The following is a 16789-nucleotide window of genomic DNA, read 5'->3' as shown; positions in this document are numbered from 1 at the left end:
GAAGCAGAAGCATATCAAAAAGCAAGTTGTTAGCAGGATGAGGAACTGAGCACTGGAAAAATATCTGTAAAGTGAAGCAATGGGAAATCACATGTCATTGAATGAACTACAGACAACAACAGCAACACACACTTTTTACCAAAACAGAAAAACTCTTAGTTACAAAAAAGATAATTGAAACAGAAAATTAGGTAAATTCACCCAGAATAACTTAGGAGCTGAACAAGCTGAGTGAAATTAAATAGTACATGTATTTATATAAAAATGCTGGTTGGCAGTAAAGCCTGGTACACTTTTTTTTTTTCAAAAAAAAATACTTATTGACGAGCTTCATGGTGCAAAACCATGCTAAGTGATGATTTTGTGTGAAAATGTTTTTTGCTCAAAAGTGCCTGAATATCTGCATGTGGTCATTAATGTAACAGAAATGGTCCTGTATTTTTGTCGCTGGTTTTTGCTGAACGTTTTCGAGATATAATGCATACAAAAAAAAAACATGGCTAGAAATCAACATCTTTGAGCTCAGGCATTCTCCTGAAATCAACATTTCACTGTTTACCAAGTAAAATCAACATCTCTGCGGTCAAGCATTCTCATGAAATCAATATGTTAGTGTTTTTGAAGTGAAATCAACATCTCTGAGCTTAGGCATTCTTGTGAAATCAGCATTTCACTGTATTTCAAGTGAAATCAACATCTTTGCGGTCACACATTGACATGATTTCTGATCACTATGTGAAGAAAAATCTTTAACGTCTTAACAAAATGAAGACCACATGCAAAAATTCAGGCACTTTTGAGAAAAAAAATTTTCACATAAAATCCTCACTTAGCATGGTTTTGCACCAATCTGTTCAATTATTATTTGAGAAAAAGTACCATCCTTATTTTTTTCCTGCCTCTTGTTGAAAAATTAGCAATCAATTTCACTGGTAGTTCTCAGTCGATTATTGCCATTTTATCTCACTTCCGATTGGTAGCAGTACAGTACACATTACAAAGTTATCATACTCAATTAGAACTTAAAGTTAAAGAGGTTTCACTGTAAACCTGTTGTCAATTCATCTGAAACTTTGAGCTCTAAAACAACATTACATTTGTCTGAATACACACCTTTCCTCCAGGAAGTGGCACACTAAGCTTTGCCAACCTTGCTGCAGCAGTTTCAGCTTTTTTCTACACACAAGATGGTAAATTTTAGCAAGGTTAGCTTGCCAATGCAGCAAATGTTTGTTGCAGTTTAACTTTTAAGCTTCTAAAACCAGTTAGATCAGACATTTATTTTTCTTTGTTTTGGATTATGGTAATGAATCAAAGTAGCTTAACATTTTTAAATTTATAAAATAAAATTTAAAATAAATATAAATGATAGCATAAATATGCATACAAGTATCATGCTATACATTTTGCTTTGCATAGCAGCACACCTTGTTCTCCTTGTAGATCATCTGTACAACACTTTTTGGTTTTGGTTCAGGGAGAGGTGCTTCTTCCTCTGGTGGCTCAATGGGCTGTTTAGATGCCTCCTCCTCAAGTTGTTTCTAATACAAAAATTACATAAAATATGACTTCAATTGCTGAAAAATTAAAAGCAGTGGGAGGTGAGACCAGTCAAGTGGCCCATCAGGCCTGTACTTATCCCGGTTTCAGTAGCATGAAGTGACTAGGAGTATTTCTACTCCTCCATGGATGGGATGCTAGGTCTATTGCAGGGTTACCCCTTAGCATGAAATTTGCCGGTACCCATTTCTACACGCATCCTGCCATCAATTTTAAATCTGTCCCTCATGCCACTTGTCAAAAAGAGCAAATCCTGCTCCAGCCAAAATGTTTTTATCCTGCATCCCACCATTAAAAGTCCTATCATCCCATATCCCACCTAGATTTTTACTCTCATCCCCCATCCCACCAAACCTACATTGGCTCCTCTCTAATAGCGCATTGTGTGCAGGAGACCAATAATCATGAATTGCCTGTAAAAGGTAGATTTACCCAGTGGCAACCATGGCAGAATGTGCTATTGCTTAATAACAACCACTATTGAGTCTAACCTGTTTTTTCTTGAGGTTGTTAATTTGTTGTTCAACCTGTGTGATTTCTCTATCCACTTTCTCCATGCTCTGGAGTAGTTCATCTTTAGACATCAAATCAGACAGATCATTTCCAACAGTTTTCTTTTCTCCACCATTTGCTTCAGAAGCTGGTTAAAAATTATTTCAATTAATGCTTAGGAAACAAACAGTTCCATCTGACCATCAATATTTCCTTGTGAAACTACTCATTTTTTATCACTTAGTGCTATCTACCTAGAAAATATTTTCTTGTAATGTTAAGAATTGTAAAAAGTTAATATCTTTTTAACTTATTTCCAGGTATACTTTTTATGTAGTGTTGCACTTAAAGCGATGTTACATGAACTGATTTTTTACCCTATATCACATCTGTGGTCTAAGTAAAAAATTACTAGGAGCCCAAAGATTTCAAACCATGAAATCCTGGGTGCCCAGCACTTAAAGGGACACTGTCACAATATATTTGTTTAAACCTGTTATAAATTCATGAAATGGTCCCTAAATTTAAGTAATAAGAACTTAATTAGCTCTAACTAAATGATTAAAAACAATTTCTTGAAGAAAGTCCACACTGCAGCAACATTTTTTGCAAAATTTCAATGATTTTCCCAGTCCCAGTACCCTTCTCAACGCCTGAGAGCCTTTTTGGTGATAAAAAGTCAGTTAGGCCCAGGTCACATGCTGTACTTCACATGACCTGAACCCAATTCAACCAATTTGGCTCATAAGAAGTTCAACTGATTTTATTTGGAGTGCCTGAGGCGTTCTTCGCACCGGGCCAGCTGTGAATAACACCCAAAGACCAACTTTGGGTCAAACGCCAATCTTCACATGAGTCGAACCAAACGTATCATCAAAGGTCTAAAGGTGCCATTTTGACTTTACATTGAAAAACCACTGACCAACAAGACCGCTCTTGTTATTTGTTTGGTGTAGCAGTTCAGTTTGAATGAATCAATTCAACTGTAGACTCAAAAAGGCGTACCAAGTCTGGATGTGCCACTAGGTTGGCTTCTTGTTTGTTTATTCTGACCGTGTGAGCAAGAGTCACTGATTCGTCAGTTTGATTGAAACTACTCGTGCATGAAAAACAAAAGTGTCAAGTTACCATTTGAAGCTAACAGTAGTGTTCTCATTCAAAACTAGCTGTCAGTAATTTTTTGGGGTTTTGACAGAGAAAACCAGTTCAAATGAGTATCTTGGTATTGATTCCAAGAAAAGTTTTAACAAAAAGACAGTATTACTCCGTAAACAGCGCTACATAACTGAGACTTGCACAAACTGAAAACTTTTGCGCAAACATATATGGTTTCGACTCAATTATTTTTTTTGTGAACTTCACATAATGCATATGATATCAATGGGAACTGACCTGGCGAATACCATCACAGATGAAAGCCCCCTCACCATAGCAAACGTGTATTTTGCACTAAAAACAATCGTTGCTGTCCTAGAAGTCACCAAGTTGTCAAGTGGCCAACACTTATTTCATCAGAAATTTCAGGTAATGCGAAAAGCAAAGCCTCGATGACGTGTTGGTGAATAAAGATAAGATAAGATAAGAACTTTGTTAACGTGTCTAAATCGCCAAAGACTATGATTCCTTGGCTGATTATCAAATTTTGAAATCTTTCAAAACCCATCTACAAAGTCCTGGGCTTAACTACAGTAAACGCAGCATCGGAAATGTCGGAATAAGGCCAAAGCAAGAATATCTGTTTCTGTTTATTGAAGACAAAGATGGCCCTTCTTAAATCAAGATGACATCTTCACAAGCATGATTCATCTTTACAGGCAGCAATTTGACTAGTTGTTTATAGTAGCCCCAATCTGATTGGTGTGACATACTATACATCTCTCACTCACTCACTCATCCATTGACCCGCTCATAACATACCGAAGACCCATTAACTAAGAGGTATTTTTCTTACAAGAAAAATAACTCAAAAAGTAAATTTTTCCAGTCGTCCAAATGCAAAAGTTAGTCACCTGTGGCACCTGGGTGCTTCTAAAGCACAGCCCTGTATATGCTACATTACACAAGACAACTGTTAAACAACTTTGTTGTGGCAACAATCAGCAACGGTGTGTTACACAAGACAATTTTTAAGGCCACACTGTCAGCAACTAATTTGTGCAACAATGTTGCAGGTCTTTCAATCACTTAAAAAGCCTGCAACATGTGGCACAACAAAATGTTCCCATAAAAGTTGCCCTGTGCATCATGTTACACAATATCCTTTTCTTTTGCAAAAGATATTTTTTATGCGACTAAAGCAAATTGTTACAAGGCTGATGCAACAAGGGCCAATTTTTATTGCTGATTTTTAACACAATATTGTTGTGTTAATAAATCAGCATTAAATTTGGCTTGTGTAACATTACCTTTGTAACAATTTGCTTTAGTTACAAAAAAATCTCTTTTGATTGAGAACAAGAGTGGACATTGACTACCTGGAGTGGAGGGAGATATGGCCTCTACAGCAGGACCAGGATAGGAATCCTGTTCACGAAAACAAAATCATTTCTATTAGTGAAATTATTTAAAAGGACTCATCACAAGATGGAAAAACTACATTAATCAATGCATCAGTTTTCAAGAAAAAAAAAAGATAATTTATGGATGGTCAAGAACTTCAGGACTTGTCACTGATGAAATTATGGAATGATAACAATTGAAGATATGTCTGGGGACAGATACATATAGCTTGGCATAAAACAGAGACATCTGCTATAATAACTCCTGGGCTATAATCATAAATTACTAAATTATACCGATATTTATTTTAACAAATAGCCTTCAACATGAATACAGATATGTGTTCTCTCACAAGAAAGATGTTTTTTGCACCTTTCTTTGACCACCTCCACTTGGTAACAGTGATATGGGAGCTGGTCTTCCTGTGGCATCTTTTAATTTTTCTTGCAAATTGGTACCAGATTTGGTCATGGACTGAGATGACGTAGACGCAGCAAAATGCATAGAGTGCTGTTTTGAAAATGAAGCTGCTTCACTTGGAGACGTCATTGAAGGTGCTTTGGATGACTGCACCTGTGAAGCGGTAATCAGTAGTGGCTGAGATGTCACAGAAAAAGGAGGTGTAGTTGGTCGGCATGGTGAGAACCTTGGGGAAAGTTTAGAATGAGGTGATGATGGAGCACTGTCAGGGCGGTTTTGCAAAGAGTAGCCACTGCCTTCAGTAGATGTTTGTCGCTTTTTGGGTTGAAGTTCAGATCTTTCATGATCTTTCTTAATTCCATCTCTGGAGATACAAAAACAATGATAAATATTGGCAAATCAAGTAACAACAAAATTGAAATTTGAGACACAAACCATTTGTTAGTCAAGAGTCCTTTCATTACATATAGATCTTAACATGGTTGCTAACAGCATAAAATACCTTTCAATCTTGATGTCTTTTCCACTGATTGAACTAAAGTCGTTAAAATCGCCCAGCCCAACTTCCTATAAGGAACAGAGTCAAAGTTAGAGTACATTGTACTTAAATCAAAATATGAAGAAATAAACAACACTAAAGATACAGATCCTAGACATACTATGTACTTATTGACTGAGTGGGAGGGCCGGACGGGAAAATATTTGGCTCGAGGTCAGGACGTACGGACCCAGCGCAGCGAGGTCCGTGCGTCCTGACCGAGAGACAAATATTTTCCCGTCCCGCCCGACCTTACTCAGTCAATAAGCATTTTATCATATGACCACTTAATGGTTGAACCTAAATAGGACGCGATTACATAACATCAGACGGCCGTGCGTGGAAAAACTACAGAAAAGATTCTACCACAAAAACTCATTTCGTTTATTTCTTCGCGTCGAACAAGAAACTCACAATTCATCGAAAAACACGACTCATTTTCTCATATTTGTTTTTCAATGTAAGTCTACAATTACAATTCATGCCAAAAAACCAACAGAAAGTTGACATAAAGCTATCAAAGATATGTCAAAACCATCAAAAACTTAACGAGTGACAAAAGTTCGCTTCACGCTTCAGTGAAATTGTTCACAAATCTTCTTCATCTGAAGACTTAAGAAAATGTCGGCGTCGTTTCGAGCTATTTGTCTACCTCTTGGATTCTCTTGAACAAGGAAGAACCAGCAACTGAATATTAATGACACCGATGTTAGCTCCCACAAACAGTACCTGGGTTTGCTGACTTTGCTGGCTTTGCTATGTAGTGGAAATTCAAGCGAGTTTTATTATCTGGATGAACTGTACGGTAATGAACTTGTGTTCGTACTCAGTTTTGTTTCTTCAAACAGCACTGATATAGAAACTGCAGAGCAATATATCCTACTGAGCACAAGGTATGTTTGTGATTTCTGTTCTCCCAACTCTGGAAACTCAAAGAAAAAATTTATATCATACTTTGTTTTCTTCGCGACTTGCCGGTTTTCTTGCTTTTGACCTACGATGAATTCTTTGATGCTTTCCACTGAAAGAAGTTTCGCCTCAAGACAATTCATTCGGAAAAGTTGTTTTCTTGACCGCCCGTTTGCTTGTTGTTGGCCTCTGAGAAAGTTGTGAACTTCTTCAGTTGTGAGGACTGTGGACTTTCTTTCTGTTCTTTCGGAGTGAGTTGGCGACTGAAGTAGTTCTGCATTGGACAGTTCACCTGGATAGTAAACTTCGCTCTCAGAATGTTCACTTTCATCTCTCATTTTGAAAAGAAAAAAATTTTGCAGCGACAAAATTGTTTTGTCATTAACTTGCATCGAGCTTCTAGTAAGGCCGTACGCATTTCTAGTAGGGCCGTACGTGTTTTTCTGGCCCTATCACTTCGACGCGTACGGCCCTCATACGGGCCCTTTTTTCTTATGGTTTTCCAAGGAAATTGCACGCGGGGCCGTACGGGTCATATGATAAATGTATCACATTTATATTTTACTTAAAAGCTCTTGCAAGACAAGAGTCTCGTCTAGCAACATGAGAGTCCTATCTCTTGATACAAGGGTTCTGTCTCATGACAGGGTGGTAACTTACTTTTGAAAGGTACTGTAACTGTGCTATATGTGCATGTAATTTTAACTTTTCCTTCACCCACTAAAACAAAATTCCTACTACCTAATGGCTAAGCAAGCTAATTAATAATTATTGCCAGCTAATTGATAGCAAAAGGTCTTTCTTAGCTAGGATGGGTCTTTCTCAGCTGGTGAACTCCAGATGAAACAAGATGGAACGTGACTATACCTGGTGTCGCACATATGGAGGATCATAATAAGCAGGACCATAACTCCCTCCAGGTGGTCCTACGTCATCCTCACTGAGACGACGTTGTCTTTTGTATGGTGGGCCACTATAGTAACCATAGCTTGATGAACTTTGTAAAGGAAATTAATGTATAAAATTAGCAGGCCATACAGTTGCGGAGTCACATGTACTTGACTCATTAAAGAGATTGATGTCTAATTATTGATAACAATGAGACACATTTTTTACATTTAGCTGACAAGCTAAATGTAGATGGTTAAAATGCTATTAAGGCAGTTAGTGTTAATGAGTAAAAAGTGCACTGGACTAGGAAAATGACAGCTATGTACATGTATCAATTACCATATGTAAGTAGTTGACTAAGTTCTGCTTATTATGCATACACCTCATAGGCACATATTGTGCAGATTTCTCAAAAATCACAAGTGATGGCTAAAATCACTATCTATTCATTCAAGCTATGCTGATATATTTTATTCTTAGTGACCAAAAACCTGTGTTCTTTTCTATGTAAAGTTTGCAACATGACTCAAAGACACGATTCACTTGTCAATGACTTAACATAACATGCAAAACAAAATTGGACACATGAGAGTGCATGGGAGTCACTAGTACCTAAAATGAACCTCTAAGGACATAGCATTTCCAATAAACTTATTTTAACTCATTTCATATGGCAGGATTTAAAACTCTGTGGAGAACCATTTCTATTTGAAAAATGTGCATTTATTAACAGAAATAGTAATATTTGAATTGTGAGTCAATATGTAAGATTTACTGCAGTGATCTGTTTGATTACATCATGTTATGTCATTATTTGATGTGTGTAAGTCTACACTGTAATTACCCTTCATCTACAAGCTGTTGCCTTACTAACTACATGACTATGACTCTGAAATGGAGCTGAAATATTGTAAAAACCTTTCTGCATGGTAACAAACCAAAACTTGGTTTCCAGTGATGTTAACAATCCTCAGACTTGTCTTGTTTATGTCATATTCAAAACTGTCGGATGATGCTGGATTTTATTACTTATAGTGAATAATAGTTCTTTCTCACAGGAGTACTAAATTTGTGCAAAATTATATCAATTTATATAAGTTTGTAGAAAACAATGCTCAAATTTCATTGTTTGCTTGAAAACAATTCTCATTTCGAGCAACTGTGAATGTCCTGACAGTAGTGATATTAGCATAGGCCACAAGCAAATGTTTATACAGCTGCTAACAAATTTTCAGAGCTTTTATAAATTTATGCTTCTATAAAATTAATATAGATCAAATCACAAAGGGATGAACCAATGAAGAGTTTTCTATTTTCTTTAAAACATATTTCCATGCTGCTATTTTACAGATACATCTTTCAGAAAATCAGACAACACTGTATAGCATGATCCAGATGTAGGTTGTTTTCTGAATGCGTGTTTACTGTCATTCTCTGGTTATAAAAGACAATCCATTTTTGCATGTTTTATAAAGGCATAAAATTTGTTCCAAAAATCCACTCTTGTCCAGACACAGTTGTACATGTTAAAGACATTCCTATGAAACAAAAGAGTAGTACTTTCCACACAATAAAAGCAACAAGTAGTTAGAATGCAATGCTACAGAAAGTGAAAATGTGATTCTTTCAGTGATTCCCTAATTGACATTATTTCAAAGTACTTTGATATACTTTTAAGGTAACTGATCAAAAAATTGATAAATAGCACAACATGGAAAAGTTAACCAGTATTTATCATCACCATAATCATAAGCCATGTCTCCTTTATTGGATTACTGGGCTGCTCCAGCATTTAGTCTAAAACAGTTATAATAATATTGAAGAATTCACTTAAATGTGATTCAGACAAAGATGCACACTTAACATGTCATATAACAAAAACAAAAACAAAATAAAACCACAAAGAAACGTAGAATTACATCTGTATTCAATTATATGGAAACATAATTATATTCTTGCTAATATTATTCTCCTATTTATAATACAGTCATTATTTTGTGTTTTCTGTTCTTATTTTTGGGAAAACACTGCAGGTAGAAACACCTTCCATGAAAGAAAGAGCCTACACACTGTTGCTAGCTTAAAACAAATTCAGTAGCGGCATTAAAAATGAAGTCAACCTTCTCATACCATTATGTAAATGTACGCTTTGAATGCTAAATGCTTTAAAAATTCTATTACATAATAAACTGATCAAAAGCAGACAACAAACACTTGAGGCAAAATGCAATTTTGCTAAAAGCCTAAAACTAGGATATCCAAGCCAGAAAATGGATCTGCCATTTGAGCAGTTGTTTAGGATACAAACAAGGTATAGCTTAGAACCGACTCAACTGACTGCCAATAACTTATACTTTAAAGAATTTAATTTGAACATGCACTACTTCAAGATCGCAGTGGATGTTACCCAGAGAATTCTCCATATCTTGCAATTGGTGGATATCCTCTGAATGATCTCTCACCAGTGGGATTGAATCTTTAACACAACAACAAAAGATATTTGAATAACAGCAGAAGTACAGGTTGAACGCACTTGAACTTAACATCAGCCGGGAGTTTTGTTTACAGCTCAGCTGGTTTGCCATACTACGTTCCAACCTTATACAGTTGACTAGTCTAAAACATTAATAATATAATATGACCATAAACGTTACATTCAACGGTTCCTGATACGAATATATCGCAGCAGACATGTTTAAAATTGATTCAAGGCTAAATGTGAGTTAAAATACCCCGTAACCTAAATGCATATAACCGTGTATAAGAGAAATTAAAGGAGATAAACTACAACTCACCGATGAGGTGGACCCTTAGACATGATCTAAAGTCCTTTTTGTATCAAGAAATGATCGTTCTTTGCACAGTATTCGCATTGTTGTTTGCTAGGTTCTCTAGCACTCCGCTTTAACAAAGCCGCCATTTTGAGAACCAACAATGCGAAGGGCTTGGTACGGCGATGACGTCATCGCTCCTGCTGTCGTGAGAAGCCCAATATGACTCGAAATTACAAGCACTTCTTGATACAAGCATTAAATATCTGGCACATTGTTAGTGCCAAGTTGGATATCCACTGGTTTCCATGGAAACCACCATGTATTAAATTCGTGTGGTAACAAATTTAGAATAATAACAAGACGATTTCAAATTTCTACCGAATAAGTCTTTATTTTGACGGCCGCAATGACCCCCATTTTTTTTTTTTTTCATATATTCCGGATTGGTATACTTGACACTTTTGGCCAATGTCATCTGGCGGGAAATCCATTGGTGGAATGTTTCTGCACCACGTTACAAGTCTTGACGCGGATGACACGGGCAAATTGATGCACATTAGGTGCATACGTTCGTATGATCCTGACGTGAAGTCCTCGAATCTTGGATGTTCAACACAGAGCTATGTGCGTACATGTTTATTTTGGAACTCTTTCGAAAACTTGCAAAACTGGATCATTTAAACTTGCTCTGTCCTTAGCTTTTTAAGCAGTTGGACCATTTGCGTCAGCTTAGACGCTGAGACCAATAAAACCAGGTGGTGTATGATGATGATAATGATGCATTTATCAGATTTATATAGCGTATTCTCCATATGAATATGCTTTAATGCACTTTCCAACACTTTGCAGGGGACTTTGCCCAGACTGCATTGAGCGTTTACAAGTTTTGGAAAGGGTGTCTCCCGGGGGGTACTCCCAGAAAAGTTGGGTGGGGGTGTGCGGCCCACTTCCCAAAACCCTTACCCTATGTTTGACCAAAATCTGCGATTTTTCCTACCCTATTTATGACCTGGCCAAAAATTCAATACCCTATTTATGACCGTTGCGGCTGGCGCAGTTACCTTAAACTTAAGTTATGAAGGGCTTTTGGTGACGTTCTTATTGAAAACGAAGAAAAAGTAGCTTCTTCTAAGAAATATACCCAATTAACGACTAGAGTGCTAAAACCATACCCGCCCGGGTCATTTGCCCAAAGGGAAATTCCGTTTGGTTTGCACAATTTCATAATTCAGGCTCTGCGTCTATGCCAAGTTTTGTTTGTTATTTTTAATTTACTCTTTGTATCCAATTTAGGAATTTTCGGAAAAAAGGCCAGACCACAACACCGGGAGCTAAGTCCTCTACTCTTTGCGAGAATTATGTGGGTTTTTTTGACATCCCCAGCTAGCCGTCTTCTGTTGACCAGCAATCAAAGGAAATGAAACATGTGATCGCGGCACTCAGGTCGAATGGCCACCAGAAACGCTTTGTTATTCATGTAAGTAAACCGAAACGGCCTTCTCAACAAACGCCTGCAACTGCACCGGATGGCAAAAGAGGTTTCTGCATTTTACCGTATGTCAAGGGCACTACGGAACCGATTAAGCGAATCCTAAGCAATTACAATGTCAAAGTTGCTTTAAAACCACACCATACCATCGGCAATTTATTTCCCAAACCAAAAGACCCAATCCCGAAAGAATAGACTCGTGGCGCAATTTATTCAATTCCCTGTCAAGGTTGTGACAAAAGCTACATCGGGGAAACGAAACGAAAATTTTCCACCCGGCTCAGGGAACATCAAAAAGCGGTTGTAAACAAACACTCGCACAAGTCAACTTTAGCGGAACATTGTTTACACTCTGGCCACACCATCTCCTGGGAATCTTCAAAGATTTTACGTGCAAGCACAAATTGGCGCAACAGACGTATTTTAGAAGCATGGGAAATTAACACTTGTAGGAATCTGCTGAACCGCGGTGATGGCATGCATTTGCCGCACGAATTTTTAAATTTAGCCCTAAGGGACAGGACATAATTAGCTCCGATTTGCTGATTTGCATAGTACAAGAACGTGCCTTTTTACAAATTCCTTGTCACTTTCCCCTGATGAAGGCTAAAGTTTTAGCCGAAACGTTGGGACTTTTACAAAAATTTTTACTAACATTTTTACATTTTTTAAACCAGAGTAACGTTTTTTCAATCATGCATGAATCAACCACCTGGTTACAGGACCATTTTTAAAATGCTTACAGTGTTTCGTCCTTGAAGGTCTAACCATTTGCAGATGTCATAACAAAGGCAGCACATTCTACTCAGTTATTTTAAGTCCCTGAGTTTTTTGGCCCTCTTCTTGGTTCTTTGAATTGAGCAAAATATGGTTGCTCTCTTGATCAAAAGAATTGGTGAAACTCTTAAGCTCCAATTACACATAATGCCGAGTTCGGATTCTTATTCACAACCTTATTTTCCAAAAATGCCATAAGTGAATGAATGAATAAAAACTTTATTAACGTGTCTTTAAGAAAATAGCTGAGGGGGGAAGTCCCCTCTACTAATTGAGGACACCTACTGACACAGAAAACAGATAAATAAAATAAGTAAATAAATTACCTTATAGAGATTTCACAATTTATATATCTAATACTTGAAACTTAGGACTATAAATTACTACGAAGTGCATATATTACAATTTTTACAGAGATCAGCGTCAAAAATGTTGGACAGATCGGCCTTGCGAACAAAAAGTTTAAATTGCTTTCGGGATGAGATATTTCTGGCCAGATGAAAGTTTGTTCCATAGTTTAGGTCCTGTATAGCGAAGGGAGTGCTTTCCAAAAGTAAAAGTCGAAAATCGGGGGAGAATGAATTCAGCGTTTCTAATATTATAGGGTGAGGTGTTTAGTGTGAATGGTCAGACTTTGGCAGGAGTTTCTGATTTCGTCTTGTGGTGGAGAAATCACTCCGGCATAATTTAGGCAACCAGTTACATGCGAAGAAATACTTCATGAACTAATGGAGTGCTGTCAGATGTAGAAACCATTTTCATATTACAAGGTGCTGATATAAACAGACTGATATAGTGACAAAACAATTGAAATTCTGCAATCTTGTGTAGGGCTTTTAACTGGACTTATGCAAAATTGGCTAAAAATAGCATTTAGGTCTTTGTGAATTTTTTGTGTGTGTGTGAGGTAGGATTATGTGATAAAACTTAGGTTGTTTACTATAAAATCAGTGGTGGATCTAGGGGAGGGCCCACCCTCCTTATTTTGGGTAAAAAAAGAAAAAATCACAGAAGGAAGAAAAGCCGGGAGGGCAAGCAAACCCCCCTCCCCATTAGCTCAAGGACTGGATCGCCGAATTCCGGTCATTTCGCCCCATGGTCATTTAGCCCCCAGTCCTTTCGCCCCAACCAAAAGTCACTTCGCTCCACACAAGAGTTACTTCGATCCATACAGAAATTACTTCGCTCCATGTAAGGATTTTGTGAAATTTGTCGTGAACTTTTTGTTTTGATGTTGGAGTTGGACTGATTTTGAACTTATGTCAGTTCAGATTATTAACTAATGCAGTTTCCAGTCGCGTTCGCTTACGCTTGGTAACACTAAATGTCATTTCGTACGATTACTTTCCTCAACACGAATTTTTTTACGTTGTAATCCCTCAAAAACCCCGTTAATGCACGGGGGAAATAACTGAAGTGTCCTTGTTAATTCTTATTGTTATCGGCGTAGTAGTTTTGCTTACTCGATAGAGTTAACAAATTGACGTCAGTTTTTTATGCGTCTGTCCTCTTATTGATGATAAATTGCGTCATAACATTGTCAAAGTGGCTGTGGAACCACGAGCCGCAGGCGAGTGGTTCCGCAGTAAACTTGTTTTTTACAATAACAAGACCCCAAAATGGTCAAATGCCGGGAATAAATGAGGGGAAAAGACGCCGTAAACAAAGATAAGTGAGTTTTATTCAAAATGACGCGAACATTGTCGATAGCTTTTCTCGTTTTTTCATTGGCTACTTAAAAAAGTCCATAAAATCTCATCGGTTTAAAAGTTGACAGTTTGACAGCTGAGAGTTGACCCTGAAAGCTTGCATAAATTAAATTTTTATCCGTCTGTACTCTTATTGATGATAAATATGAGCCAATCAGCGCGCGAGAAATTAGACAGTTATTGTAAAAACGACATTCGGCTGACATTCGGTAAATGTCGTCTCACTTTTATCGCCCGTGACTGGTTGAAAACTTGTTATGACTACGCAACTGGTGAGTCACTGTGCGAAGTAGCTCATGTGCGAAAACGCTTTTAGAAAAGATTACGACTTTGAATAAAGATAAGTTTGCATAAATTATTTGGCTTTTTCTATGATTTTATATTTTTATCAAAAGAATTGTCATGTTTTTAGTTTCTTTTTCTGTATTCTATGTATTGCATTGTTGATCATTGCTTTTATTTTATTTGGTGGCTCCTAAAGAAGCCGTTTGTTTTTTTGTTTGTTTGGTTTATCCGCCTAGTCCCTCGGTGCATTCAGGTAAGAGCAGGCTTTCAGCAACCGCTTGGCTGACCGTTCGTTGGCTCGTATTCGTCCCACAAGTTGAACAGTTTGCTCTGGAGCTCGCGGTACTTGCATCGTTGGATTCTTTTGAGTTTCCTGTCAGACACAAGGCGGATCTGCAGGGCAGCAAGTTTAGCCTCTTTGTGCTGGAGCTGAATTAGGAGGTACAAGGGCAGCTGCCCATGTCCGGAGGCTCGGCGGTTGAGGCCATGGTGCCACCCCTCAATGTCGTTGTTTGTCCTCGCGGCTTTCTTAAACACGGTCCGAAAACAACCATCACATTGGAGGCCTTGCTGACGCACTCGTACTGCATTCTGACAAGCAATACACTCTGCAGACATGTTAACGATGACGACAAATTTGATGGTTTCGATAAAGTAGTGATTGTAGCTCAATGCTGATATGATACTCGAGTAAGAGTCGACCACCTTTTATACAGTTCCCTAGGATCAAAATTTTCAATTTGGTAGAAAACACGTTTGGATTGGTTGATTGGAACAATAGCTGTTTTCTAATTGATTACCGAAGTCTCACCTCCAAGATCTCGGTCGCGTTTTAAGTTCTCTACAGGGTTACGTACAGTCTGAAATTCGATCGGCCATCGATCAACGAGTGCGAATTACCAACGAGCGCATCAACAACGTCGGCATGGCGTGGGGGACAGAGAGAGATTAAGGCGAGTGAAACTAACAATTACAAACATGTCATCAAGATCGTATTTATAAATGGGACTATTATAACATCAGCTAGGCAAATAGAGACAATCTTGTAAGCATATGTACACTTTAATTATATCATGGAGCGAAGTAACTTCTGTATGGAGCGAAGTGACCTCGATTATGGAGCGAAGTGACTTTTGGTCGGGGCGAAATGACCGGATACCATTGGCAACACTCGCAGAGATGGTACAACATAAGCAATGGAACACACAAGCGCCAAACCAAACTTCGCGATAACAGCGCAAAGCACAATATCAGGAGAAACATGCTCCATTCGCTTTAAATTTAGCACTCGAAGATCTTCTAAAAGCTTTGTGCCAATCTTTTCCGCACTTATTTCTTCATCAACCTCTTCCCGCAAACTCTCAAAAGAAAAAGTTGCTGATCGGGATGAAGACTTGCGACGCTTCGCCATGATAGTTAGTGAACCCAGGCTCCTGCACGGCTGTGACGAGTAACGGGTCACAAACAAAACGTCGACTTCACTTTGAATATATCATGCACCAGATGCATTTCCAAGGGGGAAGGGTTTTTTGCAAGTTAGTCTCCCCTATCACCTACAGATGTATTCGGGATGGATTTCGAGAGGACATTGAGGTTGAACCATCTAAATTCGGTCTTCATTCCATGCGTTCGGGCGGGCCCACCCCGGCAGTTGATAATAGCATTAACGACCATATTTTTCAGCGCCCTGGCCGCTGGAAGTCTATTTGGGGAAAAACACTTGGGTAGATGACAGCACCGAGCAAAGACTTACTCACAGTTCCTAAGTTTTTGGGTCTTTAATTTTTTGCTTTCCTTTTCTCGTGCGCTCAATACTTTGTTGCTCTATAGTGTTTGAGTTGGTTCTTGCCAGGCCCTCCCCAAATAAACTTATTTGCCTGTTAGCTGTGTGTTCATTCGTTGTGAAGTGGAGACAAAATATGTTATTTCTGACGAATGAGCTTCCGAAGAAGGCCGAAATAACTATTTTGCCGGCACGGGACATAACGCAGCCTGGGCTCCAGGCCGGTGCATCATAGGTAGAAAGAAAGGGGTATATAATGGGGATTGTAGCACGAGAGAGTCATCTAAGCCTCTAAATCAACCCTGTTCAGTGCTCCGATTAATTTTTTTCACTTTAGTTTTTCAGGTATTCTTTCTGCACTATCGACAGTCTTAACTTTGTAAAGCCTCCGTAGGAAAGGCTACCAATCGCCGGAGCGTGAGCTATGGTTCATACCCAGATTTCCTGCTTTTTTTCCCCCAATGGGTTTTTCACGGCAGGTTTTCTCTGGCATCCGTTCTAAGCGCACTTCAGTAGTAATACACGCTCATATGACCGGTAACCAATCAGGAGACGAGAAAGGCAATAGGCTATTGTTTGGAGAACAATGAATGCTATTGTTTTCCAAATTCAAGATGGCCGCCACAAATTTCAGCCAATCAGGAGTCGAATTAAGAATTCAAG

The 16789-nt window shown here is 38.3% G+C and overlaps 1 protein-coding gene across 2 annotated transcripts in view; it reads right to left on the bottom strand.

The window, feature by feature from the left end:
• The window catches only part of LOC110040921 (uncharacterized), a 29424-nt gene extending 19162 nt beyond the window's left edge, over nucleotides 1-10262 (bottom strand). The window contains exons 1-9 of one of the 2 annotated variants that reach the window (XM_089280124.1): nucleotides 10105-10262; nucleotides 9717-9785; nucleotides 7286-7415; nucleotides 5474-5538; nucleotides 4924-5335; nucleotides 4527-4575; nucleotides 2052-2200; nucleotides 1428-1541; nucleotides 1114-1176 (exon numbers count right to left, since the gene is read on the bottom strand). In XM_089280124.1, coding sequence (XP_089136250.1) covers nucleotides 1114-1176; nucleotides 1428-1541; nucleotides 2052-2200; nucleotides 4527-4575; nucleotides 4924-5335; nucleotides 5474-5538; nucleotides 7286-7415; nucleotides 9717-9785; nucleotides 10105-10127 — 1074 coding nt within the window. In that variant the 5' untranslated portion in view covers nucleotides 10128-10262. The remainder of the gene's footprint in view (nucleotides 1-1113; nucleotides 1177-1427; nucleotides 1542-2051; nucleotides 2201-4526; nucleotides 4576-4923; nucleotides 5336-5473; nucleotides 5539-7285; nucleotides 7416-9716; nucleotides 9786-10104) is intronic. The other variant, XM_020746192.2, reaches the window with a different exon arrangement.
• Between the last annotated feature and the right edge of the window lie 6527 nt (nucleotides 10263-16789).

The sequence above is a fragment of the Orbicella faveolata genome, unplaced genomic scaffold (genome assembly GCF_042242905.1).
Source record: "Orbicella faveolata isolate gen_17 unplaced genomic scaffold, um_ofav_v1 contig_47, whole genome shotgun sequence".
In the NCBI taxonomy this organism is placed as follows: domain Eukaryota; kingdom Metazoa; phylum Cnidaria; class Anthozoa; order Scleractinia; family Merulinidae; genus Orbicella; species Orbicella faveolata.
Note: the sequence above shows the minus strand (reverse complement) of the source record. Positions and strands in the feature narration are given on the sequence as shown.